The sequence below is a fragment of the Corticium candelabrum genome, chromosome 9 (genome assembly GCF_963422355.1).
Source record: "Corticium candelabrum chromosome 9, ooCorCand1.1, whole genome shotgun sequence".
Lineage (NCBI taxonomy): Eukaryota > Metazoa > Porifera > Homoscleromorpha > Homosclerophorida > Plakinidae > Corticium > Corticium candelabrum.
In genome coordinates this window covers 984,478-1,011,578 of record NC_085093.1, presented here as the reverse complement: position 1 = coordinate 1,011,578, position 27,101 = coordinate 984,478, and the positions used below count along the sequence as shown (strand labels likewise).

Here is a 27,101-nt window from a genome sequence, read left to right as displayed (position 1 = left end):
ATTTTAATCGTAAATAGAAACTTCGCCTGTAGCATGTAAAGGCTGCAAGCTTTTACTTAGATTCAACTGATAAGTCTAGTATGTCACATAATGTGTCAAACAGCTGTGAATAATGACCTAACTCAATTACGTTACAGTGTGAAACTCAACCGGAACAGAAAAAATCCTATCCAACGCGTCGCGTCTGAAACGGCCTCCTTTGACGCGACGCGACGTATTAAAGCTTTCAACCCAGAGATTTTAATGTAATGAATTTATTAATATTTCTATTACTACTCAGTACGTACAGCGCGTATCCTGAGAAAATCTTGAGAGAAACTAAATACTGACCCCTCACCCTAATACAAGTTAGATGTCCATTGATGACAAGAAAAATGTTATTGCTGTCTGTACATAATGACTTATTAACACATCTTTATAACACTATCATCTCAAGTTCGTCGTTCTGCTTATTATTGTGATTATCATTAAAGATTTGCTACATGCAACTACATACATGCTGATCATGAGACTGGAGGTCGATAAGGAGTGTTACTTAAGGGATGGGACAAAGCAGGCATCGAGTGAGTGCGAGGAGATTGTCTGCTGTCCAGCTCATCTTGTAGCAGTTTATTCCTCTGTTCCAGGAGCCTGGTCTGACTCTTCAGAGAAGTGATTGTGCCTTCAAGTTGCTGTAAGCAAAACAACTGCAAATACTGTGCATTGAAATGTTTTGTCTGTTCTCAGTTATGTCACACAGTCCATTACATTGACTGATCTAACTGTTATTTGCCCTCTGCTAATGCCTCACAATTGGTGTGTGTGTGTGTGTGTGTGTGTGTGTGTGTGTGTGTGTGTGTGTGTGTGTGTGTGTGTGTGTGTGTGTGTGTGTGTGTGTGTGTGTGTGTGTGTGTGTGTTATGTCTTTCACTTTGACTATAAAATACCTCTCTTACTGATCCAGGCATTAGTCCTCGTAATCTTTCTTCGTACTGAAGCCGAAGGGTTGACACCTTTAATTACAACAGCATTAACAACAACTGATCATCAAGACTTCATAGACGTCTATCACCCTTTCATCATCTTCTACTTGTAGTTGTCTGATTTTCTTTTCCAGCTGTCGTACCAAATTCTTGCTAGCCATCAGCTCTTGTTCAATTGACTGCAAATTTTCAACCTTCTTTCTACAACAGTACTTATCTCTGTAAAAAGGTTGTACCTGCACTGTTGAATGATGTTTATTTCTCAGTGACAAGATATCTGCCTCAAGTTTCGTCTTGTTGTTTGTCAACTGATCCTGCCAGTGTTCTTTCAACCTGATCAAATAAAACTGAAAAGTAATAACACAATGTTATCAAAAATATCCAACCGATGCTTTTCTGCTCTCAGTTCCTGCACATGTGATTGCAATTGACTTATAACCTGAAGGTAACAAATTCTATTAAATTAGATAAGCAAATCAGTGCAACTCTTCTCTGTACCTCATTAGCTTTCGTTATCTTTGCTGTATATTCTCTCTCCATTTCTTTCTGTCTTCCATTGGTCTAATAATAGTAGAAGTATTAAAGCAGCCATTTATTATAAGTCATTATTAAACAAACACACAACTTTCACACCCTTTGCATGAGCTTCTCAATTTCAGCACTATGTTCTTGTTGCAACTGCAAGTGATGCTGCTCCAACTCTGACTGACGCTTTGCCATCTACACAAAACAGCATTGCTTTTGTATTGCCATTTATTAAACAAACGACAATCCGTTAGTACAGCAGCATCATGAGAGTGTGCAGCCAACTGCTGTTGTTCTTTATAATACAATTCTAACTGAGTCATGTCTGATTGGTGACGAGAACGTTCCTCTTCTAGCTAAGGTAGAAACAATGCAAGTGACAGATGAATATGACAAGCAAATGTTTGGGTGTACCTCGTCATGAAGTTTTTGAACCTCATCTTCCAGTTCAGACATTCTCTAGAAACAATAGCAAATAATTCTAAAATGTAAGAATTTAATATTAATTAGACACAAACAGAAGCCAAGAAAATTAAGTGTACAACACGCAATTAAACCTAAAGAAACTATGTCCAAGTGTACTTTGAAGTCCTTGCTTCTCACCCCATTTTTACACACTCAACACTACCAATATGTGCTTCTAATGAATCTCAAGCAGCTTTTAGAATAAATTCCAAAACACTAAATCAAAAACCATACAAAAAACCAAACACACCGTCACAAACCAACACAATCTGTTTATTCATCCTGTTCCAGGCACATCTGTGGCCCTTGTCAGTAACAGCACAAACAGACAGACAAACCGATAGACAGACAGACGGATGGACAGACAGACAGATGAACAGACAGACAGACTGACAGACAGCCCACCTACCAATCCAACTCACTGACAAACAAACTTAACAATACACTTAACCCCCGGGTAAATACAGATAAAACCTCAAATTTCAGTGACTTAAAATCACTTCAACAATTACAATAGACGTTAACTAAGCTTCCATTCGCACAACCGGCCGACACCCACTTCTCATCAGTCACTAGAAAACACAGTAAAATATCATGTCACATTTACCTGAGCATCTTGTTGTTCTTTCGAGTGCAACTTCATCTCCTGCTCAGCCATTTCTGATTGCATCTGCTTCACAGCAGCAACCTATACACAAATGCATTACTCCCAAAAACGTAATACATCAGACATATCGTTACCTTCTCTCGTTCTTGCTTCCTTTGTATTGATTCTAGTTCCACTGCATGCTGTTGAGTTAAAACGGCCTTTTCTTGTTCATAATGCAGTTTTGTGTCGGAGAGCTAAGGTAAGAAATAGGGACTGTGATTATGATAAAAACGACGTCCACATTAAGTTTGTCACCTCTCTGCTGTGTTTGAGTATGAGCTCTTCTTTCTCTCTAGTCGAGTCGCGTACAAGTTTCTCTTTTGCGGCATTCGTCTTCTTCAAATCAGATAAAACTTTCTGCATCTGTGGCATAAATAGCGTATCATAACCTACACATTGCAAACAAGAAACAGACAAGAGACAGACAGATGGACAGACAAAGAGACGGATGGATAGACGAACAGACAGGCAGACAGACGGATGGACACAGACAGACAGACAGACGGACAAATAAAGAGACAGACAGATGGACAGACAGACAGACGGACGGATAGATACTGCTGCCGTTAACGTCTGTGTTGCCACTACATGCCATCTATTCCCATCATCCCACACAACAGTGACACTTCCGATCACAAACACGCCTGTCAACCTGCGCTCGTGTGTCTTCATACAAACGTTCTGTCTTCTTGTCTGACTCATGCTTGAAGGTATCCAGTGCTTGTTCAGCTCGTTGTACTTGCTGTTGGTGTCTTGTCTTCATATCTGCTATATGCTCATCACGTTCCCTATACAACCAGTCACAGCACGTTGAGACGCCCATAAAGACGTACAAACTCGACTGATTCTCACTTCACTATTGCCATAAGCTTTTGCACTTTCTGTTTGTTCTCGGCTTCTTGTTTTAGCAATTCTGCCTGCATCCGTTCAATCTGAATAATAGATTTAAAAAGATGTAAGAACTGATCGCAAATAAAGTTAAGATTGATTAATTATTTAGTAGTCACTTGATTGTAATAGCAATGAATGCTTGTGCCTGGTAGGGATGCAGAGAAGAAAGCAAACAATTAAGCAACCAAACAAGTATGAAAGAAAGCAAATAACCAGGCAAACAAGCAAGTAAGTATGCAAACAAGCAAGTAAGTAAGCAAGCAAACAAGCAAGTAAGAAAGAAAGCAGGTACGTAAGCAAACAAGTAAGCAAGCAAGCAAACAAGCAGGCAAACAAGCAAGCAACAAAGCAAACAAGCAAGCAAGCAAGCAGCAAGCAAGCAAGCAAGAAAGCAAGCAAGAAAGCAAGCAAGAAAGCAAATATGCAAGCAAGCAAGCAGGCTGACTAGTATCAGCTACCTTCTTTTCATATGCATTTTCGAGTGTCTGTTTCTCTCTCTGATGTTCCATCTCAAGACTCTACACACAAATGGTAAAGATGCTGTTAAACGTTGATGTGATGACAGAACCTTGATGCTCTTTTGTTTCTCCTGTTCATTAAGCTTCAAGCCTCTCTTCAGTTCCCTCAACGTCTGTTCCAAATCTGATATTTGATCAGCAGCCTGGCAGGAAAAAATTGTCACTCAGTTGGCCATTCGTTTATACCTGTGTGTGTGTGTGTGTGTGTGTGTGTGTGTGTGTCCGTCCGTGTGTCCCCGTGTGTGTGTGTGTGTGTGTGTGTGTGTGTGTGTGTGTGTGTGTGTGTGTGTGTGTGTGTGAACTTCAATTTTACTCTTGCGGTTGATACAGTGTGTTCGTGTTTCATTTCTTCCTGTATCGCTTGACTTTGACTCCTCAACTCTTTCACCTCACGTTCGTGTTCCTCCGTCATCCTTAACCTCTCGCTCTCCAACTCATCAATTCTAACAAACAACAAACAACACACACACACACACACACACACACACACACACACCAACTCAACAATTAACAAACACAAGAAAAACACATCAAAATCCTCACCTTTTCCTTGTGTTCTCCAACTGCTGCTGCATAGCCTCTTGTAATCGTTCCAGTTCAAGTTCAACCTGCAATGGTTTTCACTTCAAGCTTTGTTATTCATTAGTACTGTGGGTTGAGACAGACCTTGTCCCTAGCCATTCTATTGCTTGCAGTGACAGCTTGCTCTCTATCCTGTCTTAGTCGTTTGAGCTGTCCTTCAAGTTCTGTAATCACTCCATCCTGCAAACAATGATGAAGATGTACACATGCATATGCAACCACACACACACCCACACACACCCACACACACACCCACACACCCCCACTCACATTGACCTTGAGAGCCGTCCATTGCAGCATCAATGACAATGGTGTCCCCCAAAAGGCAAAAACCAGAAAAAAAGGTAATAAGTGACTATTACTGTGTTGTCACTGAACAGAAACGAGAACGTCGTGTTCAATCTCCCTGTCTGAGGAAACATCTCCCGCACAGGCATCTATAAATTGTTTCTTTTTGGTTAGCATTTAGAGCAGTATGCTGTTGAGTTTGTACATTTGCTATGGCTATAGTTGAAAGAAGTTCGTTGACCAGAGTCTTGCACTTAGCTCTATCTTGAGCAAGGGTGTACCAACTTGCCTCAAACTCATTCATGGTTTTCCAGTCATTTGAAACTGCATCCCTTCACCTCTTTTTAGCACCATGGTACGGCCTTTTGGAGAGTAGATAGCTCTACAAAAAGAATTCGCTTAGGAGCATGAGTGGAGTCCATACGAGCAACATGTCCTAGCCAACGTAACCGATGGGACATATTACCACTGACTTGGTTTGCAAGACCAAGCATGGAAAAAACTCGTAATTGCCACCTGGCCAACTGCCACACGGTTCGTAATCACTAGGTCAGCTCCTGGCACGCATGTGCGCGTGCACACACACACACACACACACACACACACACACACACACGCGCGCGTGCAGATGAACAGGCTAAACAAACAACAAAGAAACAGGCAGACAAACTTGCTGTGCATTCAGTACATCACAGTTGCCAAATATCATAATTGTTTCTTACTGTATCCGCTTACCTTACTCTCTGATTGTGTATTATATTCACTCTCCATACGTCTCAATCTTTCGCCCGTTTCTTCCACGAGTTCTTGCATGCTGCGGCCGTGCTGTTGTTTCAGAGCAAGCTTTTGACCTTCACTTTCAGCTGCAGCCTCTTCCAACTGAGATGAGACATGCAATCAGTGTGTGTGTGTGTGTGTGTGTGTGTGTGTGTGTGTGTGTGTGTGTGTGTGTGTGTGTGTGTGTGTGTGTGTGTGTGTGTGTGTGTGTGTGTGTGTGTGTGTGTGTTCATACCTTTGTTTCATAATCAGTTGTGAGTTCTTGTATCTTCTGCTGTGCTTTTGTCTTCAGCTCATTCAGCTGCTTGTCTTTATGTTCACGAACATGCTGGCATTCTCGTTCCAACTGTGCAACTGAGCGAATAATTACAAACAAGAAAAAAAACTGTGATACTCTGTTCACACACACACACACACACACACACACACACACACACACACACACACACACACACACACACGTCTATACTTCAGTAGTAAACACTTTGTCACACCTTAGGCTTACCCTTCCTCTCCAGTGATTCAACCGTCAATTCAACTTCTTGAACTTTCCGTACCATCTCTGCTTTGATGACTTCAATCTCAGTGTTTTTGTGATCTAGCATCTAACACAAAAACGTCACTAAACAACACACAATCGTACACGAAATAAAAAATGAGTCATTGCCTCTTTCAGTTGGCGATCGTGTTGAGACTGTAACTGCAGCTTTTCCTCTTGAAATCTGGTGTCTGCCATTTTCAGCTTCAAATCAACCTGATTATAATGAAGACATAAACAGGCATTGTGTAGTGACCAAATGGCATAACAATGGGGACATGGATGGTCAGTTTGTGGTTACCTCTTTCTGCTGCAATCGAATTCTGTTCCTCTCATCCCGAAATGACTGCAGCGCTGCATCTGTGAAATTAAGGCATGGAACCACGTCAACTTGACAAGCACATGCACAAGTGCGCACACACACATTACACACATGTGCACGCACGCACACACACACAGACACACAGACACACAGACACACACACACCAGCATGAGAACGGGATAATGACATAATAGAAACGGAAGAAGGTGCAGCTCGTCCAGATGCCTAATATATCACAACAGTGAATACAAACGATCAAAACATGAGACAACAAAGACAATCTACATGCAGACTGCTCGTCATCTGTCCCATCTGATTAGTCACTGTGGCTCCTTTCCTCCGTGTTAGCAATCTATCAACATCGTCTTCATGGTTATCTAATGCAATAAAAATTAGAGTGATGCAAAACACGTGTGTGTGTGTGTGTGTGTGTGTGTGTGTGCGTGTGTGTGTGTGTGTGTGCATTCACCTCTAGTTAACGAGTCTCGTACTCCACTGCTCATATCTACATTAGTAACCGCTTTTCTTGAAGTAGTTGGTCTCCCTAATGACCTTCAACACACATCAGAAACTCAGAAAAACAAACGAACAAGACAAACAAACAAACAAACAGACAAACAAACAGACAACAAGACGAAGGTTTTAAAAGCAGATGAAAGTCATATAAGTACAGAACGACTGTTTAACTCTGAGTAACGTCCAGTCAAAACAGCAACCATTCAATCAATGGCTCCTTACCTCGACGCATGCCTCTCCTCTTCAGCCAGCTCTTGCAGCTCCAAATCAAGATCAATGTCAAGCTCACTACCTTCACCATTCAATGACTCGAGTGGCAGTTGACTCTCGGTTTCAAGCAAACTTTCCTGATCAGTTATCTCACTCAATATTGGCGAGATAGCTCGACTCATATGCATAAAGCCTTTTGTTCCAGCGGTTGCTGATTTTGAAACTACAGCAATACAATTCTGTGTTCCAGCTAGTGGCAACATACGTGAGTATACAATAGAATAACAGAAAGATCTGAAGGAAAGATGGGCAGACAATGGGTAGACAGACAGTTTTGCTAAGAAACAAGATTGACAAACAAATAGACAGACAAACAAACAGACAGACAAAGAGACAGACAAACAGACAAAGAAATGAACAGACAGACAGACAGACAAACCAATAGATAGACAGACAGATAGACAAATAGACAGACAAACAAAGAAACAGTCTTACATAGAAACAAACAAATGAACAAACAAACAGACAAACAAACAAATAGATCAATTAACAGATAAACAAACAGATAGAAAAACAGACAAATAGATACGTAAACAGACAGACAAACAAACATAAAAAAGACACAGACAAACCAAATGACAAAATTCCAACAGACAATAAGTCAGTAAACATATCAATAAAACAGAACAACAACCAACAACCAACACCTTCATGCCGTGTCTCCGTTTCCAAGTCAAATTCAGAGTCTGACAAATTCAGTGACAAATCATCGACTTGCAGACCATCGTGTGGATCGTCAAAATAAATAGACTAAACACCATCTCATCACACACACACACACACACACACACACACACACACACACACACACACACACACGCACACACACCAACAACCTACCCACCATATATGAAGGCGAAGTCTTCAGCTCTCCGTGTACATAGACAAACAGTCACACACGCATGCACGCGCGTGCACACACACACACACACACACCAACAACCCACCCACCATATATGAAGGCAAAGTCTTCAGCTCTCCGTGTTCAGGCGACTGATTAAAAGGCCCTTCCAACACGCCACGTTTCAGCATATGCAGAAGCAGCCTCGCATACATGTTACGATTTTCTCTACCGAAAACATCCAATTTAGTCGAGGCAAACACTCAAATTCGTACTCAAACGATTGGACATACGATTTGACTGGTGACTGCCCAACAGGCTCTTGCAGTTTCCGTAGCCACAACACAACTCTCCGCTTTTCTACAGCACGAATCATTAGCCTTCAACAAAGATGTGTTGTGGCACATTATTTGGACAGTCAGACCTTGTTATTCCAACCACGTTTGTCTTGCTGGTTTCTGTCAGACTCAAGCCTGGTTCACAATACACCTCACGTCGTGTCGCATATTGTGAACTAGGCGTAACGCGACTGTCAAAGTATTTGGGTGTCAGAATAACGAGATCTGATTGTATTGCAATTTTAATGCAATAAAGACTATGTTGGGCATTCAGTAGTTTGTCATGAAAACCGAGAGAAGAGATGCAACATCCATGAAACGTTGGTGATTTGTAGTGATTACTATTGTGGGTATTTGATGAGCAGACGCTTCAAAACAGAATGTATGTATGTCGATTGTCTATTGACATAGCTAGTCTGTTTTTTAATGAAACGATGGTATATTGCAAGTACAGCCATCTGTGTTGTACAACAGCAATGACACACACTGCTGACGCACGCGTGCACACAGCGACACACACACACACACACACACACAAAATGGACACACACACACACACACACACACACAATGCACACAGTGATACACACACACACACACACACACACACACACACACACACACACACACACACACACACACAATGCACACAGTGATACACACACACACACACACACACACACACACACACACACACACACACAAAATGCACTCAGTGACACACACACACACACACACACACACACACACACACACACACAAACACACACACACACACACACACACACACACACACACACACACACACACACACAAGTTTGTTTCTCACCCACCCACCCACCCCGGCATAAGCCCCTCTGAACCACCCCCGTGGAGTCTGCATTTCGGCCAATTCATTGTTGTTCTGTACTGGTAATCATATTTTTCTGCAAGCATTGATGATAGTTTATAAAGAAATGTTTGTGTAAGGGGACTCTGCCACCTTTACTCTCTTTGGTATAAACACCTCTAAACCATCTGTTCATGAAGGTGACAACATACTTTACAAAAGGCGCTGCTACACACTGAGAGCGTTACTACACATCAAAACACGTCGACAAGACAGATATATACAAACTGTGCGTAATCAGACGCGTCTGTAATCACTGCTAACCACAGGGGGTCACAGATATCAACCACATCTCTAGAAAATCCGATTAAAACTGTTTTAGGCTAATTTTAAAAAAGGTGAACACGACGTACTGCAAGATGTGTTGTGTTTAAGCTCTATTTTACCTTCTCTGTCTGTCAGTTGCCTCGCTAATGGCTTCATTTCGTTCAGCATTTGCTGGAAACTTTTCTGTTCCGCTTCCTCGTAGTTTCTGCGTCCGCGTCGACTCATGGTGTGCTGCTGCCTGTGTCCGAAATACGGCTGCAAACGGATTCGGTGAGTCACAAGTCTGAGAAGCGACGAGACTCTTCGAAAGGCGCGCTGACTGTTCCACGCATGCTCAAGTTTGTAGATGTTATACGGGAAAGTGCATGAACCACGCATGCTCGAATTTTGTAGCCTAAGTGTCTTATACGGGACATTGCGTGAACAATAAGCGATGTCTACAGCTCCGAACGTGGACGAGACGGCGTGCGCTGAAGGGAGCAAAGAATGCAGCGTTGCAGTGCACCAACCTGCTAGAGACAACACGAACAGTGTAGATACGCATAATTTAAAGAAGACAGAGAAAGGAGACGGAGAATGGAACGCAGAGGACGACGACAGGTTGTTTAATGCTGTAGAGCAGTATTATACAGTTATAGGCATGCAGATAGAGTGGAACGAGGTAGCCAAGCTTGTGTCTGGACGCTCAGCAAGCGAGTGTGAGTCCCGCTGGTTGTGGTGCAGGGCAGATGTGCAGTCATGGACGGAAGAGGACGACCAGAGACTGAGACAGGCGGTCTTGACGCACGGTGAGACGGAGAAGGCGTGGAGAGATGCCGGCGAGAAGCGAAACTGGACAAATTGTCGTTTTCGTTGGCAACAATATTTACATCCGGATTTGAGAGGCGCGTCGTTCAGTGAGGAGGAGGATAGGATTCTTGTGAAGTCTGTGGAAGAGTTGGATGGACGTTGGAAGGATGTAGTGACGCGGTTACCAGGGAGAAGTAAGTATGGAATTGAAGATCACTGGAATGTGAATGTGAGACCTCGCGTACCAGATGGCAGGAAAACTGCAGATCCAATTCTTGAGGATAGTAGTGTGATAGAGTATTGCTTACAGGAAGAAAGTACAACAAACAGTGAGTCACAAGCATTAGTTAGTGATATGACAGAGACTGAGGTATCTCAACTTCCATCAACAGTCAGTAGTGAGAGTAATCAGACAAGTCATGAGGATGTTGATAGTGATGTGTGTGAGAGGAAACAAGAATGTCTGGAAGACAATTCTATTGACTCTAAAGCTACTAGTGATGCATCTCATTCAACTGTGTCAGTGGGTCATGATGCTGCTGTGCCAACACCGACTTTGAAAGAAAGAGAGGGAACTGAAATGGTAGCTATAAAAAGCAGAACAAATGAAACAGGACAGACATTGGCATCACTCGATCTATGTGAAGTCGAGGAGACGAGTAGCAGTAAAGAAGATGTGATCAATCAACCAGGAAAGGCTCCTAATGGCACAAACGGAGAGAACAAAAAGGAAAGCCTTACAGCAGTTGACTCTGTGACAACGACTGCATCTGGTATACCACAGGTAGTTGTGTCCAGTTCAGAAAATACTACAACACAGCTGCATGTGTCTCCAGCCATCACTGCGGTGTCTCAAATCACAGGATCAAAATCAAGCATTTCAACTAGTACTGGTGCAATAACTGGATTGCTCCTAAGCCTGAAGTCATCAGGTGGAGAACAAACAGCAGTTAGCCAACCTAAAATTTATCAGAATAAAGTGCAGCCTGTTTCTCTTAGTACATCAGTATTTCCTACCCCTGTTGTCTACTGTAACCAAGGATCAGTTGTATCGAGTGCTACCAAGTTATCATCGTCAGTAAGCAAGCCAATGGTGACTTCCTCGGTTACTGGTGTTCGGAATGTGACTGTTAATGGTCAGAAGTCACATGGAATAGCAACAGTCCACTTTAAACTTCCTGATGGACAGTTCATAATGAGTCAAAGCCTAGTTAAAGCACCAACAGGGATGTCTCAACCTTTCCTCCAGAGACCGCAATCATCTACCACTAATAGTACATCGGTATTGCAACCAGCAAGGATGAATCAGTCAACAGTTCGACCTGCTTTAGCTTCAGTTAGTGCTGCTTCTGCTGGCAAAATAGGTGATCTGGCAAGGGTTAGAAAACCTCAAACGTCTGTTCCTGCAAGAGTATCCTTATGTCAGCCCGGTGAGATGAAATCAAAGAGTGGATCAACATCAGTTACTAAAGCAGGCAATGCAGGCCGTCAAATTCAAGTTACTTTGTCTGTCTGTCCACCTAAGACAGCATTGGTGACAGTCACCACTTGGCCTGGCTCTGCATTTTCAGCTGTTGCTAGTACACCAAAAGTAACGAGTTCTTTACCGGACAGAAGCTCAAACATCAGCATTTATGGCATTCCAGCTCAGAATGCAAAGGGGACATCCATGCCATCAAACCAACAGCAGGTGAGAACTCAGCACCAAAGTGGTACTTTAAATTCCCATTCACTAAAAATTGACACCCAGAGACAAGCCTCTGTTCCTGTTATGTTTCAAAGTCATGCAACAGTGTGTACTCCCGTGACTGTTGCCACCCAGCAGAATGGTTCAAAGTCACTGCAAACACGACCAAATGTGATTAATAAGCAACAACAGGTCACACAAGGACAAAGCAGACCAGCGTTTACTGCCACAAGGTTGGAATCAAGTGGAGCAACATCTTCAGTGCGAGCTGCTCTTACTGCAGCAACAACACAGCAGAATCGAGAGGTTAGAACCATATCAAATGTTATTAGTCCCAGTACATCTTTATCAGGGAAACCAGCAAGTGGCAATCTTCCCCCACCACCAGCTCTAATACACACACCTAAAACCAGTCTCTCAACGGTGTCTAAACGGGATGTTATTTCTACTTCAACGAGGATGCCATCTGTTGTGTCATCAGGCTCAGAACTAGTAATGTCAGCATCCATTGCTACAAGTGCACAGCAGCAAACCATACTTTACAATGTTGGAGGCAAAAAGCTGGGTAATTTAAATCCATTAGGCATTTCAGAGTCAAAGAGAAATGAAGCTGGTCAGCAAAAGAAACGTAACGTTGACAAAGTTAGTTTACAGAATGATGGTGGAATGAAGAGAGTGAAAATAGTGACTGGTAAGGCTGTTTCAAATAAAGATACTGAAGCCAGGCCACCTGGCAGGAGATCATCCACACTGACACCTGAAGACATTGCACTCATGGAGAGATTTGGTGATTGGGAGGACTCTGCGTCATCAGAGTCAGACAATAATAAAGGAGAGTCACAGCAGAGTATTAGAGATGATCCTGATTTTCGGCCAACTTCAATTCGCTCCTTGAAGCAAATAACGTCAGCTGATGGAGAATCTGATGATGATGATGATGATAATCACCCCTCAAAGCGAAAGAAAGATGGCCAGTCAACACCAATAGACGAGAGCAGAAATGGCTGTGAAATGATGGGTAGCTCTCCTGAGGAAGGTAGCACCAGTCCTGACAAACTGGGAAACCAAAGGAAACCAGCCAAGCAGTGTAGGCACTGTGGCAGTGCTCGTTTCTTTAGTCGTGGTGAAAACTTCATATACTGCACAGTCTGCAAGAGGAAATTTAAACAGCAAGTAAGTGATCACATGGTATGAATAACATGATTGAAACATAATGATAATTTTCTAGGGAATGAAAAGAATTTCTATAATTTCAGAAGCTTCATCGCCAGGTGAACGATACCTGTCACCTATGAGAGGTGCTTTGGCCCACTTGCAAACTGTTGGAAGAAGAGGTCGTGGTAGAGGCCACAGCCATGTAGCAATGGTATCTCCAGTTCAACACAACAGCACTAGTTCACTGTCAGCACCTCGGCTTAGCTCTCATCCATTATATCCAAAAGTACAACCATTGCCTCCTGAAATTCCGAGATATAGCCCAGCACTTGCACCATATCATGTGGAAGCATTATCAGCAGAACGACCATTCAAACATCCCGAACTTTGGTCATTACAAGAAGTAACCGACTATTTCAAATCAACAGACTGTGCCCAATATGTTCATCTTTTTGAGGACCAAGTCAGTGTCTATTTTATTGACCAAAGTCCTATTTTAAGATCTTGTTTTCTCTGTCCATCTCTTTTTCTAGCAAATTGATGGGTATGCAATGACGCAGCTGAGTGAGAAGACCTTAGTTGACTACCTGGGCATCAAGTTGGGTCCTGCTCTCAAGATTTGCCGACATGTACAGATGCTGCAAGAAATTTGGATGAATCCAGATGACTACTAATACACTTTCAGTATTATTTTGTTTGTCAAATGTAAGGAGGCACGGCCAACTTTGAATGTTTCTGGTCAATTGATTTTGATAGGTAATGCACATGTGGACTGACTGACTGTGTTTATGGACTTTACACATACACATGCAGTCATGTAGATAAGAAATTATTGTTATGTGTTCATGCAGTAGCTTTTCTCTGTTGCCTAGCACGGTAAATGTCTTTAGCAGGTGGTGCGATGCCACCTTCCTCATCACTTTCATCTCGTTCTGCCCCTCGTTTTCGACCTTTTCTGGTTTCATCCTTTTCATGTGTTCCATTCTGTTGTTTCGTCTTTTCCAACATTCCATCTGCAATACCACAGCCAGTATGATGATACAGACAACGTACAACATATGACTAGACTGGATGAGCAAGAAACTGATTAAATGAGGCATTAGTGAGTTTTGTTTTATTTGTTGAACAAATGTACTTCAAATCTGATATTGGTGACTAGAATAAGATCATTACCTTTGAGTCCTGATAAAGGTTCACGAAGTCTGCACTCCATAAAAATGCGCATCAGGTCATCAACGTTTACAAATGGGCCCTACACATCACAGAAAAGCCACAATATTATGAAAGATAACTTGCTTCAATATATCATCAAATCAGATATTAAAGATAATGTTTCCTACAAGAATACAATGTATCAGCTACAGTGCAGTGTCCCCTGGGTTGTGCAATACCTTACTGAAGTAGCAAGAAAGTAGTGTTGGCATTCCTGAAAAGTAGCAAAAGCTTAGCCTCGTACCAAACCCTCTCGTGCCATCGTGCCCGTTTCCCACATGACAGACAACGCCAGAGGTCTGGTACGAGGCTAGCAAAAGCTTAGCTTAACCAATGCTAGAAAATTCAACTACAGTGTATGCCAATCCTTGATACTTGGAATGCTGGTAAATTGCAATACGTACCTCATATGAAGAAGGTGGTGGTAGTTTTGAGATCAGTTCTGCTACTGCTGGGGGAGGAGGAAATACTCCTCCTGCCAGATGGCTCATGTGACCTGTCATGCAAGCATTGAAAGACAAGTCATCAAACACGAGGACAGAATTTACTAGCAAACGGCGTGGGTTTGAAAGGCCTCATCTGCGAGAGGTCAGGACGTGGAAACAAAAGTGAAATGCTTGACATTTCTTCTGTTCCTACAGAGTTCACCCGCCATGGGGTCAGTAAGGTAGTAGGTCCACTAATTGTCAACCCACGCACGAACTCCTAAAAAATAGAATGTAACTTCATAGATGACATTACATGTTTTGACAAAGCTTACAGGGTGTGACATTGATCTCAACTCAATGTCTTTGCAAGGCCACAGTCCCATGTACTTATAACGATCAACCAGATTGATGGCTTCTTGATCTCTCAACTCCTGTTTGAAGCACGATTAGAACATACACAACCTGGCAATCGCCTTACTAACTTCCTTAGCCGAGAAAGAGCTTCTTCGTTTCTCCACCTTAAGAACACTTGCAAGGTCACCAACATTTGTCTCAAACTCCAAAAACTTTTTCAAAAGTACTCTAACATTTAACAAAAATAATTGCTACACGTACAAAGCAAAGAAGATTGAAAGACATCTCACCCAGATTTTTCAGGAGGTAAGCTGCTCAGAATGCGTTCAAATAAAACTCTTGTATTGTTATCCTCTGTAAGTGTTCATGTGTGAAACTACCAAACTCCTTTGCACAAAAGGCAAGGCAAACATCCATACCATTGAGGTGAGTCAAAAACTCAACATATGCAACACAGTAGTCTGAATCACTGGCATATTTCTAAAGAATATCAATTTTGCAATTAGATCAGAAATTTGTTATAATTTCAAGTGTACCTTCAATCCCAATTCAAATATCTTGAGAGAAATATTCTTGTCCTAGAGCCAAAATACTTGATCAATGCCTTTCACAACTGCCACTCTTCCATTCAATACAATACTTAACAAACTACCCTACATTCTTCACTATCACTACAGTATTCAGCATAGTCTGTTTTTGCGCAATAACTTATTATTATAAGGCAAGTTTGTGCAATTAATTGTACTGATTATCTCTTTGGTTACCTTGGTACAGTAATATTCCATCAGTGCTGCAGCTACATACACCTGACCACAGCAAATTATCAACAGAAACGTAAAAAGCACTTTACAAACCATTACATGGCCCTTTGTTCTGGTATCATCTCTAGCTTTCTTAAATACTGTTCTCGCAGCTTTGATACCTTCTGCCCTTCTTGCAAAGCGCATGTACTGAATATATGCCTACAGGCGCATACAGCCAATGAACATGTTTTCTAGTGTTTAGGTCAATGCTCAAGTTACTAAAGTGGGATCCGCCTCCTTTACTTCTAAAAATCGAGTGTAAATGCCATGTACTTTATCATGTTTCATCCGCATCTAAGCATACATTGACATATATAACCAATCAATGTTCAGGAAACGATCAGACAGCAAACCTCCTCAAAATCAGCATAAGTGCAGTATAATAGAGAGCACGCAGGGAGAGCTGTAATGGCCCTTTCATACAAGTTGGATGTATCATCACTCCATACCTTTGAGGCGGGTAGATCCTACAAAGTAATGACAAACCCATGCAACTACCAACTTGTGTGCGTGCGTGCGTGTGTGTGTGTGTGTGTGTGTGTGTGTGTGTGTGTGTGTGTGTGTGTGTGTGTGTGTGTGTGTGTGTGTGTGTGTGTTGCACATGCACTCTAGCAAGTTCTATATGTTGCTGTAATTACCCCTTTGTCCGCCATCAGTTTGCTGACTGATTCGAGATATGCTGTAGCCTCACACCACACTGAAGGATGGTAACAGAAAGTCAACAGACATTGCTCATATGCAAACATAACTACCACAATAACACAGTCACTTCAATAACTGTCAAGTACATGCTTCCTGATACCTCGCTTGGCCAGCAACGAAGCATCATCAGTATGCATTGGATTATCCTTCTCCCACTGAATGTATTTCTTCCACATTGCCAACTGCATCAGAAATGTGCTATAACATTCATTTCTTAATTCCTATAACATCCAACCTGCTGCAGTTCCTCCGAACTTCCAGTAGGAGGCACAGCCGCACTACCCTTCATAAGACCTCGTGTGACAGCTTCATACTCTTTGGCAACACGTCTCGATATAACATAGTCCCGACTCTTCTCATCCAATAGCTTTTTGGCAACAATCTGATTGGTACTCTGTAAAACAATTCCTCTCTATGTGTAATTAAGGCTGGACAATGACTGAACAGCTCACCTGTTCAAACTGGCTGTAAGATTTCCATACTGTTTCTGTGTTTATCATTGGAGTAGCCACAGCCCTCTGTCACAAATTGATAAACATGATGAAGACCATTGTATATTGTGTAGGAGCAGGCCTGGTGTACGAGTATTCATCAATGTTACCTGGTATACCTTCCTCACAGCTGTTATTTTCTGATTCTCTGCATATGATCCTGACACCTCTCTACAAACAAACAACATGTTACAATCTCAGAGGAAGACCCAATTGTCCAATGCCAACCCTGAACGAAGAAACATGATATAGTCCATCCAAATCTGTTACAATCAGAGCAACCAGTTAGTTTCTTCTATCAATGTGACTGACTATGCCTTACTGCAATAGATGTAAAGTCTAGTCCAACTTTTTCTAGTGCAAACTCATATGCTTGTGTCATTTTATCCCTGAATGGAAACACCATCCATTACAGCTTGTACCTACAAGCAGGCAACCCATCACGTTTGCACCTGAATGTTGGAAGTGTACCCTTTGTTTCCCTGACATAGTCAAGATATGTTTTGCACAAATCTAAGCTAAGTACTTTGAGCAAAGATCTCTGAAACAACTGTAGATTGAGTGACAGTGAGCAAATGGCCAAAGTCAAAGCAGTTGATTTTCTACCTGTTCAACTCTGTCATAGTTTCTAGATCGCATCTACACCAAAAACAATACCAAGTTATGCAAAATCTCTACTTAGACCAACTACTAAGCTACAATCGTTAGTTTTCTATTGTTAATTTCTTGGTAGTTGTCAGGGCGAACATGGTAACATGTCCAATTCCACTCCTTCCCTTGCTGTCCTTCACTCTGATGAAGTCTTCATGCACAGAAGTCCTTCCAACAGTTCTTCAAATATGACATGTTAAGTAGCATTTCTCATAATTTCATTCATACAGCAAAACCACAAAATTACTGTTGAGAAATGTCACACGCTGTCTTAATTAATTCAAATAGCAGTGAGGCCTCTTCACAGCAAATGATGGCAGTCATTAAGACAATGGACAATTACAGCATGAAAATGCCATACACAGTACAATGCAATGATATTTCAATTAGATTACAAGTTGGAGACACATCAACGAATGAAGAGGTACACCTGCACTTGCAAGTTCCACTTGAGACTACACAGCAACACTCTACATCAGCAATGTCGTAAGACAAGACGTGTGTTGTAATTCACTGCAGGTTACAACACAATCTGCTCATCTGAATAATTCCCTTTATGTACAAGATGAAGAACACACCACGGCGGAAGAAAGAACATCAGGTAAAAACATCTTGGCAATGATAAAGATGAGATGTCGCAATTTGGTGAACTCAATTTGCACATCTGAGACCAATGACGCTTAGAATTAACGTCTTAAAACTACAGTTGAGATTTCTACAAGCAGATGATTGTTCTTCTAACGAAACCCGCACAGTAAACGTTAGTCAGAACACCCACATGTACATGCATTCACCTACTGCATACCTGAAGATTGCTGACAAAACGAAGAATCAGTAATGCAAATATCCAAAGACACACAACTACCTTTTTAATGTCTTTGTACATAGCATTACGTATCATGCACCTAATCAGTACAAGTACAGCAAGCAAGTGTGAAAACCTCGTGTTCAATGTAGATCCTCCAGTATCTTCCACTGGTCGGAAAACGCTGCACCAGACGCTCGTACAAAACTCGAGACCGGTCAATATTATCTTGCTAAATAAGAGATTCCCTGTTACTCGTTCATCGATCAGCAGACAGCCAGAGAAAGAGTGATGGACGAATGTGCACGTGACCAACTGACTCCAAGCTGCAACGCACCTTTGCTTCATTTATCAGTGTAGCCCATTCGTCTAAGTCGTATAGACTCTCCTTGATTCTCTCTTCAGCTTTCAATCCAGCGTCTGTTCTTGACCATCTCACGTCCCACAAAGTTGACGTACCCTAAAAGAGCCCCCACATAACTGCTTGAGCATTTGCATCCACAATAATCAAAGAAGGTACCGTTGTCGACGCAGGAGCGACAAGAGCAGATGTGCTTGTAATTTCGCTCTTTATCTGCGGCAACTCACCCGCCATCTTCAAAACACCAGCTATCACGTGACCACAACACTGCACACGTGTTATGGAAAGGGCGTAGCTAGCGAGACTTGTATGACGAATATTAATCTAATAAATTATATAATTAACCCTATAAAACAAGTCGTCACGTCTTCTTTAACAGCTAAGTAATTAACTATTATATTGTAAAATTCTATTCCTAACCAATTAGTTAATTAAATAGAATTACGTTTCTATGCAGTGTCAGTTCAATTTACATCAGCATAGCTGGCCAATATACATCTACAAAGTAGTTAATAAACACAACCACTCTAACAAAGCATCTATAAGTCCCAACTGAACAGATGATGCTTTACAAGCATGTCTCTCACACTCTCCTGGATAGGAAGTTTCACCTAACAAACAGATAGTGTTCATAATTCATAGCTTTGACGATTCTTCTTTACCTGTCTTTCTTCGTCAATTTCCCAGTCAATAGACAAGTTGAATGAGAATGATGCTAATATTCTATATAAATTTTAACATGATAGACCACAAAAACACTGTCCAGACTCTGCCATTACAACCACTTCTTGTATGCTGTCTCTTACTATTGATCTGTTGTTTGAACCATGAGTGAAAGACTACTCACCAATAAGAAATGAGGGTACACCATGGATAAGAAATATTGTCACGCAAGAATGGAAGAGATTGGACCTTCCTTCCATGACCTTTGATTAGGAAGACACTTGATATGGTACTATAGCATGCATCTAATTAATAGTGGACAGAGGCAATCAATCTGGACTGTGTCCTTGCAATCATAGAAAGAAAGGTGAATATCAACAATTCACTTACCGTAGCTCGCATTTCAGCTGCACCCAACCAGGACTTCTTATGTATGATGATATGTTGTACCTGTACTGAATAATATTAACAAAACGTTAAAATTTCATTCGAACACTAACCATTTCCTCACAGTTTCTTCAGATGAACAAAGGGTTTCTAGCCATAAGTGAAGAACTTGCTCACTAAAAGCAGGCAATGATTTGCTATAAAATGGAGCATTACTGGCAAACAACTTACTTCAAACCAGCACAAACCCATGAACGAAACTACAAAACAAAAATGACAAGTTACAATATGCTATGGTACAACTCAACATCAATCAAGTGCTAGCTAGGGCTGTTATAAACTATAAAGCTGCCATATAGGCTGATCTGCCATCGCCTGTCTGTCGTGTATGACTACCCTAACTAATCATTCACAACCACAACTCACTTTTACATCCAACTGTGCACCAACAGCATCATGACTCATATTGATCATCTGTACAGTCTGAACAACAAATCATACTAGAATATCAATATGTACATCGATAAGCAACTGCCCAACTCTGTAAAGCATTTCATCTGCCGTCAACACTTTACCATCTGCTTCTAGGCTATAAGACCAACATAACACAATGACAGAAAGTTAGCCAGACCTAACAATTCATCATTCTCATCAGTGGTTTCACTTGTATGTCTTGCAAAGGACAAGTCTTGCATAGACAGACCGAAAATCACTGGATACTTCCTTTTCACTAACCTTCATTCAAACTCTAATTGAACCATAATATCATATACTCCTTCCAACTGTCTAACCTCTTCAATAAAATGCCATGGATGAACAGCACCACCAAACATGTAAGGCTTCTTGAGTCCATGTTCACATAATGCCCTTAGAGCTCGACACAAACTACACCAACAGAAAATATCATACTGGAGACTAAAGCAAAGTTTTAGACCAATGTAATTATTATGCAATTAGAACATAATAATACAATTCTTGACCGCTGTAATTTCCATAAACGAAACATAAGACTCCAATCTCACAAAAGTAACAAGACATAACACGTGCTTAAAGCTTATGAATCTGATACAGCATATCTGATAACACACAGAATGTAAAAATACATACCGTCCTCTCACAAGATCAGAAACATCAGATAGAATAATCATCCTGCAAAAGAGTATTGTTTGCTTCTCTCATCCAAGAAACCAAATCTTGCTGGAAACCAACCTCCACAACTCACCACTGGAACCACACAGCAACGATGACATAAAAATGCGGTCATCTTCCATCACCTCTTTCCGTTCAATCTCATCAAGGTCGTTGAGATATTATCTAAAGCATGCATGTTAGTGTAATGGACATTGCACCTTCTATATGCATGCAGGCAATCATGAATGTATCTGTGAAATGACAAACTCACTTTAATAATGTCATTTTTTCTAAAGCCTAATTCATCAACATCATGAGCCTCAAAATCCACCACAGCACGACCTCTCTTCACCTTCTTGCTATTGTTAGTTCAAATATTTAGTCGCAGCAGGTACAACTGACACACACACACACACACACACACACACACACACACACACACACACACAGCAACTGTTTACCTGGCTAGAGCTGAATGAATGTAGATCTCATGATCATGAATGTGAGACTGGAGAGAGTAGTCTGGACTCATTACCTAATGTATGCAGTAATAAGACTGTACCAACTTCAGACAGTAACATGTTCCACGTTAGCTACATGCAAACTAACAACCTCAACACTGTCCTTATGAAAATGTTGCGCTATCTGCATGATGGCCTCGTGCAAGTCGGTTACCAACTCTGCCAATAGTTTACAGCATAAAACGCATCATCGATTACAAGAAATGTAAGAAACCTGTTTGTTTGATGTTCTTCGGTCTTGGTGGTTTTCTGTCACCAACTGTGTAGGAGTCTAGAGTTAAAGGTCCTACTAAACATAACTTGAAAAGAAATTTTCTTACTGAGCAGACCAAACAAAGAAGACAGAAATCCCGACTGCTGTCTCTCAACAGAATAGAATCTTCGACGAACTGTCTGCATTTCCTAGAGCAAATCAGGTTGAAGATTTGTGTAAATATACAGTCCACCAGCAGTTAATTTGGTAAGTAACAGACAGACACAGACAATCAATCGGGCAACACAGAAACACATGACACAGCTTGCAACTGACCATAGATGTAGACAAAGACTGTTTACGCTTTCCCGGTGACACCATTTGCTCTCCCAACTCTTTTTGCAGCTCACCAAGATGCACTTGTCGCTGCACTCTTAACACGTCATCATTCATACTTAATGTCAAGTGAAATGCACTCTCGATCAAGTCGTCAATATTCAGCACAGTTACTTTACTTGGTGCATCAGAGACACAATTGAAAATGGCAGCAGAGTTCTCAAGATGAACAAGTTCATCTTCCTTCAAACAACTGTTGGTTCAGATGCACATGCAACAACAACAGTACGGATCAAAACTTACTTGCTGTTTGAGAATACCAACAGCAATTCGAAATAAAGAAATTGACCCTTCGCAAAAAAATATATCCCAAATACGTAACAGCACCTGCACAAAAGAATCTTACTGTTAGACATTTACTTACAGAAAAGACATGCCATGCACTGTAATGACTACTAATCAAACTAATGCTAGAGTAGATCCAGAATAGATGTGAAAAGTTGTAAAAACTCATCAGACATCATATTACCTGTGTGGGTACAACAGCAGCATAAGCAGTAATGAACCAGTGTAGTGTTACCAATGTTATGTCTAAATACAATGCAATTTAGCATCATTTCTCACCACAACTTTATAACTAAAATCAGTAAGCATATACCTGTGTCATGTTCTTTAAATAGTTGGTATATATTAGGAACAATAGTGGAAACAAGTTGCTTCAGAACTTTCTGGTCAACCTACAAAATGTTGTTAAGCACCAAATTCAATAATAACATAAATGTGTACAAAAACAGTGATAAACCTGAACACCCATCAGTGTCTTGTTGTAATATGATTCTGGTAACACCTCTTCAATAATAGCAACCATCATCCAGAAAACATCTTCTTCTTCCATTAGCAGCAATAACATTCCTGCCAACTAACAAATAAAATTCTGCCTACATATCTATATACAATTTAAATTGTCTGATAATCACACCATTCCAGTGCCTTGACAATACCCCATTTCAGGGAAGAAATCAGCCAAAGCTCGCAGTACATGCTGCAGACGTTTCACTCCTACAGTCAGACAGATAATCACGCACAGAACAACACAAGCCAACATGACCCACATACCAACACTTGATGTACTACTGAAACAAGCATTGTTGGGCATTGTTCGAAGCAAATCCTATTACACAGAAAGTGTCGATCAATAACTGAAAGAAAGTGAAGCTTTTTAGCAATAGTACCTTCTCAATTTGCTTTGCAGAAACACTGGAATTATCAATTAAAGCTTTACGCAAAATTTGCTACACAGAGGGAGCCTCATGCAAACTAAGTTAACAATGAAGACATACACAAGTGTGTCGTGTACCTTATATGAAGTTTGACTCTCATCCTTCTTTTTCAAACTACCTGTTAGACGTTTCCAAACCTACAATAATAATACAAAGTCTACACGACTTACACCACAGGCAATGTTTTATGTTTACATGAGGTCTCAGGCTGTGTGGTATTCCTGCTTTTACAAGAGATAACAAACGATCAGAACGAGGAAGAACGCTTCCAACCTAATAACAACACCATACTGACTTCAATGGAATACCACTCATCAACTGCAACTACCGTACTTTATCCCATGTCAACTCGCCCATGTCCACATTCTGCGTAAATTCGAAGTAAGCAAGCCACTTCAATTTCTGATCCTCTTCTTTCTGTAAAACGCCCGCTGGCATAACAACCATAGTTTCTAAAGCAATACCCATTACCAATATATCTCAAGCAATGCAAACACTCTACCAGTTGCAGCTACTATTTATGCAATAAATGCTAATATATATATATATATATATATAAAGGCAAGTGGTCCATGGGTGCAGCCATTTTGAATATTTGTTTCGTAATTGCTCGCAAACCGCTGTTCTTTTCCACTCCTGCTTTAGCACATGACCTTTTCTACTTTTGTAAGCAACTGGTGCTCTTCATGGTAGCTGGTGCCCTGTACTCTGCTTTGTGCTGGCGTTTTTTGAAAATTGTAACGTCACAAAAAGTTTGTTCCCTATGCGCTTGCAAACCACTGCACTTCTTCGCTTCTCCTTTAGCATGTGGCCTTTCCTCACTTTGGAATAGCAACTGGTGACGTTTTCGGTAGTCTGTGTCCTTTACTTATGCATTGCTGGCATTCATCTGTACTTCTTGATATCATCCTATGCCTACTCATTGTTATGTCACATATCGTGATGTTGCACATGTAGTACACATTGCACAAACGCTCTCATCATTACAGCAAACCCGCCTGTACACAGTCAAAATGCCTCCCAAAAAGCGCTCTCTGTCTGCTATTTTGTCAAAGGCAAAGCAACAAAAGTTATCACTGCAACAGGAAAAAGATGACGAAGCTACTCGTCGGCTTGACTCACAGCACCAGTGCAGTGCCCGTCGACGGATTGCAAAAGCTACTACTAAAAGTTCTTTTCTAGTTAATTGAAAGAGTTAATAATGAGCACCGCCGCCTTTCTCAACAAGCGCTTAGCACGTGCGTCAATAATCACGTACTTCTAAAATATTTCTATACTTTCTAACCAAGTTGTCTCATTTTCGGAACTGTGTCTATGCAGACACTGCATAGCGTCATCAATGCTCATGAAAAACCATAGTTATAGCAATACGACAAACGGTCCTTTGGCGTACAGGTTCTCCTCTATCTTGCATGTGGCCGTCATTTAGTAGTGTTTCTACTAGATATCTTACGTACTCCTAACAACATTGGCAAAATGAACATCAAGTGCAAAAATTGCGAAGCACTGACATGGAAGAAGAAAACACCAGGCATCTGCTGCAATCGCGGAAAGTTTGTTACCCGCCATACCCAAACCGCCTACCCCACTGATCGATCTACTGGGACAATCGGTTGAAGCGCAGCATTTCCCCTCAAACATGCGAGCGTATAATTCGGCTTTTCAGATGACGTCGTTTGAATGCGATGAAATAAAGCTCGCATCGGTTGGAATCCCTGTTTCAAAGTTCAGAGACACATGCATGTATCATTCTATCGGAAGTCTTGCTCCTCCAGAAAACTCTACTGCTAAATTGCTTAAATTTACTTTGTCAGTGACGATAAAGTCCAGTCTTCTCTACATCAAACAGTCATACAACTCCTAAGATCAGACATTGTCGACCAAACTACAAAACATGCTTCATCAGTCCAAATAATAAATCTCGACCTCAATAGACATGACAAGAGAAAGGCTCCCTTGGCGCGCCAATTAGAATTAAATTGACGTCAACAAGCCAGCTGTCACTATCCAAAGCTAACAACCCAGTAGCATACCAAATTTAATTGCATGTAAATGCCATACTTAGAATATCTCACTGTAAGGTACTAAAATTCTAGTTTCATGGTATTTTCTCACAGTTGAATGCAAAACACTCGGGTGAAGCCAGGCAATGTAGCTAGTAATCATTAACTTTAAAAAGTTACACTCCCAATTTACTGAGCTAACCTTAATTACTAATAGGTAAATCTCTGTTGACATGCAAGTGATAAAACTAACAACCATGCCAAATCCCAAACAGGGTTCTAGCCAGGATGCATACTAACAGAGAGTGCTAATTATGGCCTCAGCAGGTGTGCTATTTACTGTGCTATTTACCAGTGTTCCCTGTTGTGTGCTCTAACAGATCTTATTACAAAGCATGATGGAAAGCAACATATTTGAATGAGGATGTGGCATTTCTATATAAACATACTTGTCCCTTACAAAATTTTGCAGTTAATTCTCTTTTCCCCAAGATCATCTTTAACTTAAACAGCCAAGTTATTCTGACTAGGTTGATTATTAATAAGCAGAGGAAGTCACAAAAACTCACCAGGGCTACGTTTTGGACAAACCAACCACGTCAAACCACACCCCTGACAAAAGACCACGCCCCTTTTAGAAAGCCCCGCCCTGCCGCCATGATTTGCTGAAAACCTGGCTAGAACCCTGCCAAACCTTAAATTTGCACATTAAATTATTTTAAATTAATTAAAACAGCAGTGTTTCATATATGTACTACTGTCTGCTGCTTGCCAATTCAATAAATTAATTTAAGTTAAAATTTAAATTACATGTAGTCAGCTGAGCAGCTGCACCATGAGTGTCACAACACCTACCATCTTCCTCCTTGACAAAACCAAACTCGTCAAACGCCTTGTACATTTTAGAATTATTCAAAGCCGAGTCACCTTGCTCCTACAAAACAAAGTCTAGACATCAACTAATCCCACCATGCAGACATAATTTTTACCCTAGGTTTCATCTGTTCAGGTATCATACTCGGTAGAATGCTTGAGAAGGCTTTTGTTGTACCATTTATGTGCAATACGGCAGGCGATCCATCTCTCGGTTCGATCTGGCCGCTGTTGACGGTGCGAACACTAGATGGTGAAGTATGACGTGAAGAGTCAAGTTGTATGCCTCTTGGATCCCATGACAGGTTAGATTCAGGGTCGGACGCTTCGTCGTCTACTAAACTCGGGGCTGGAAACGACAAGATAAGAACAGTACGTGCGAATGAAAATATGTTGGAATGAAGTACACCTGACATTTACCTTCATAATCAGGGTCGGTTAGTTCTGCTCTTCCATGGTAGCCCTCTCGTGAACCAGAACCTTTCAGCCAGCCTATAATCTCCATTTCAGCATCTCAGCTGGGGAGAAATACGGAGCTAAGGTATCGGCTGTAATCAACTATTTTACAAAATAGCCTTGGAGTTCCAATAAGAGTTGCGAAAGCTTGTCTCGCGTAGCCAGACCCTTCTATGTGCATG

General features: G+C 41.2%; 4 protein-coding genes across 6 annotated transcripts; 1 reads left to right on the top strand and 3 right to left on the bottom strand.

Moving 5' to 3' along the window:
• Positions 1 to 268: 268 nt before the first annotated feature.
• On the bottom strand, positions 269 to 10,071 carry LOC134184286 (centrosomal protein of 112 kDa-like). 2 transcript variants are annotated; one of them, XM_062651934.1, is made up of 32 exons: positions 9,758 to 10,071; positions 8,438 to 8,504; positions 8,255 to 8,372; positions 7,951 to 8,053; positions 7,256 to 7,466; positions 6,987 to 7,069; positions 6,803 to 6,894; positions 6,682 to 6,742; positions 6,496 to 6,554; positions 6,324 to 6,410; positions 6,162 to 6,261; positions 5,892 to 6,010; positions 5,615 to 5,758; positions 4,675 to 4,771; positions 4,553 to 4,610; positions 4,323 to 4,452; positions 4,060 to 4,152; positions 3,950 to 4,009; positions 3,453 to 3,532; positions 3,253 to 3,388; positions 2,856 to 2,963; positions 2,693 to 2,794; positions 2,559 to 2,639; positions 1,901 to 1,945; positions 1,744 to 1,842; positions 1,595 to 1,681; positions 1,460 to 1,522; positions 1,348 to 1,400; positions 1,198 to 1,294; positions 1,051 to 1,140; positions 926 to 991; positions 269 to 671 (listed from the first exon to the last, which is right to left on the bottom strand). In XM_062651934.1, exons 1-32 carry the CDS (start codon positions 10,014 to 10,016, stop codon positions 504 to 506), a joined length of 3,216 nt encoding a protein of 1,071 aa, XP_062507918.1. In that variant the 5' UTR covers positions 10,017 to 10,071; the 3' UTR covers positions 269 to 503. The 2 variants fall into 2 exon arrangements, with proteins under 2 accessions (XP_062507918.1, XP_062507919.1); XM_062651935.1 differs by lacking the exons at positions 7,256 to 7,466; positions 7,951 to 8,053; positions 8,255 to 8,372; positions 8,438 to 8,504; positions 9,758 to 10,071 and having other exon boundaries at positions 6,803 to 6,869; positions 6,987 to 7,058.
• LOC134184285 (polyhomeotic-like protein 1) lies at positions 10,053 to 14,115 on the top strand. Its single transcript, XM_062651933.1, has 3 exons — positions 10,053 to 13,287; positions 13,343 to 13,732; positions 13,803 to 14,115. Exons 1-3 carry the CDS (start codon positions 10,072 to 10,074, stop codon positions 13,941 to 13,943), a joined length of 3,747 nt encoding a protein of 1,248 aa, XP_062507917.1. The 5' UTR covers positions 10,053 to 10,071; the 3' UTR covers positions 13,944 to 14,115.
• Positions 14,113 to 19,330, bottom strand: LOC134184287 (cleavage stimulation factor subunit 3-like). 2 transcript variants are annotated; one of them, XM_062651937.1, is made up of 25 exons: positions 19,236 to 19,330; positions 19,053 to 19,175; positions 18,852 to 18,947; positions 17,866 to 17,898; positions 17,712 to 17,809; positions 17,582 to 17,648; positions 17,488 to 17,522; positions 17,370 to 17,430; positions 17,221 to 17,286; positions 17,004 to 17,162; positions 16,869 to 16,950; positions 16,705 to 16,814; positions 16,420 to 16,533; positions 16,286 to 16,360; positions 16,124 to 16,225; positions 16,028 to 16,069; positions 15,800 to 15,841; positions 15,683 to 15,743; positions 15,554 to 15,617; positions 15,392 to 15,491; positions 15,242 to 15,340; positions 15,030 to 15,186; positions 14,886 to 14,977; positions 14,443 to 14,521; positions 14,113 to 14,282 (listed from the first exon to the last, which is right to left on the bottom strand). In XM_062651937.1, the coding sequence occupies exons 1-25, from the start codon at positions 19,308 to 19,310 to the stop codon at positions 14,113 to 14,115; spliced, it is 2,202 nt and encodes a 733-aa protein (XP_062507921.1). In that variant the 5' UTR covers positions 19,311 to 19,330. The 2 variants fall into 2 exon arrangements, with proteins under 2 accessions (XP_062507921.1, XP_062507922.1); XM_062651938.1 differs by having other exon boundaries at positions 16,705 to 16,763.
• A 65-nt stretch (positions 19,331 to 19,395) lies between these two features.
• On the bottom strand, positions 19,396 to 27,034 carry LOC134184288 (small G protein signaling modulator 3-like). Its single transcript, XM_062651939.1, is given in 30 exon segments — positions 19,396 to 19,687; positions 19,739 to 19,799; positions 20,130 to 20,189; positions 20,240 to 20,302; positions 20,358 to 20,386; positions 20,553 to 20,609; positions 20,667 to 20,715; positions 20,791 to 20,861; positions 20,918 to 21,011; positions 21,234 to 21,273; positions 21,276 to 21,390; positions 21,529 to 21,616; positions 21,719 to 21,792; positions 21,870 to 21,937; positions 21,993 to 22,037; positions 22,099 to 22,180; positions 22,308 to 22,550; positions 22,611 to 22,694; positions 22,837 to 22,898; positions 22,966 to 23,044; positions 23,110 to 23,226; positions 23,287 to 23,366; positions 23,424 to 23,478; positions 23,540 to 23,599; positions 23,665 to 23,724; positions 23,783 to 23,860; positions 23,921 to 24,039; positions 26,446 to 26,524; positions 26,580 to 26,812; positions 26,884 to 27,034. Coding segments are annotated over 30 exon segments (2,502 nt in total). The 5' UTR covers positions 26,969 to 27,034; the 3' UTR covers positions 19,396 to 19,615.
• Positions 27,035 to 27,101: the final 67 nt, after the last annotated feature.

What these genes read in the sequence shown, in the direction of transcription:
- LOC134184286 (XM_062651934.1), bottom strand. Translation starts at nt 10,016, where the DNA reads ATGCGTGGTTCATGCACTTTCCCGTATAACATCTACAAACTTGAGCAT. An exon ending in CAACTGATTATGAAACAAAG is followed by an intron (nt 5,759 to 5,891) that starts GTATGAACACAC and finishes GTCTCATCTCAG; the next exon opens with TTGGAAGAGGCTGCAGCTGA. An exon ending in AGATAACGAAAGCTAATGAG is followed by an intron (nt 1,401 to 1,459) that starts GTACAGAGAAGA and finishes TGTTACCTTCAG; the next exon opens with GTTATAAGTCAATTGCAATC.
- LOC134184285 (XM_062651933.1), top strand. Translation starts at nt 10,072, where the DNA reads ATGTCTACAGCTCCGAACGTGGACGAGACGGCGTGCGCTGAAGGGAGC. An exon ending in AGAGGAAATTTAAACAGCAA is followed by an intron (nt 13,288 to 13,342) that starts GTAAGTGATCAC and finishes ATAATTTTCTAG; the next exon opens with GGAATGAAAAGAATTTCTAT. An exon ending in TTCATCTTTTTGAGGACCAA is followed by an intron (nt 13,733 to 13,802) that starts GTCAGTGTCTAT and finishes CTCTTTTTCTAG; the next exon opens with CAAATTGATGGGTATGCAAT.
- LOC134184287 (XM_062651937.1), bottom strand. Translation starts at nt 19,310, where the DNA reads ATGGCGGGTGAGTTGCCGCAGATAAAGAGCGAAATTACAAGCACATCT. An exon ending in TATTTGAATTGGGATTGAAG is followed by an intron (nt 15,744 to 15,799) that starts GTACACTTGAAA and finishes GATATTCTTTAG; the next exon opens with AAATATGCCAGTGATTCAGA. An exon ending in TTACCTCCTGAAAAATCTGG is followed by an intron (nt 15,492 to 15,553) that starts GTGAGATGTCTT and finishes GTTAAATGTTAG; the next exon opens with AGTACTTTTGAAAAAGTTTT.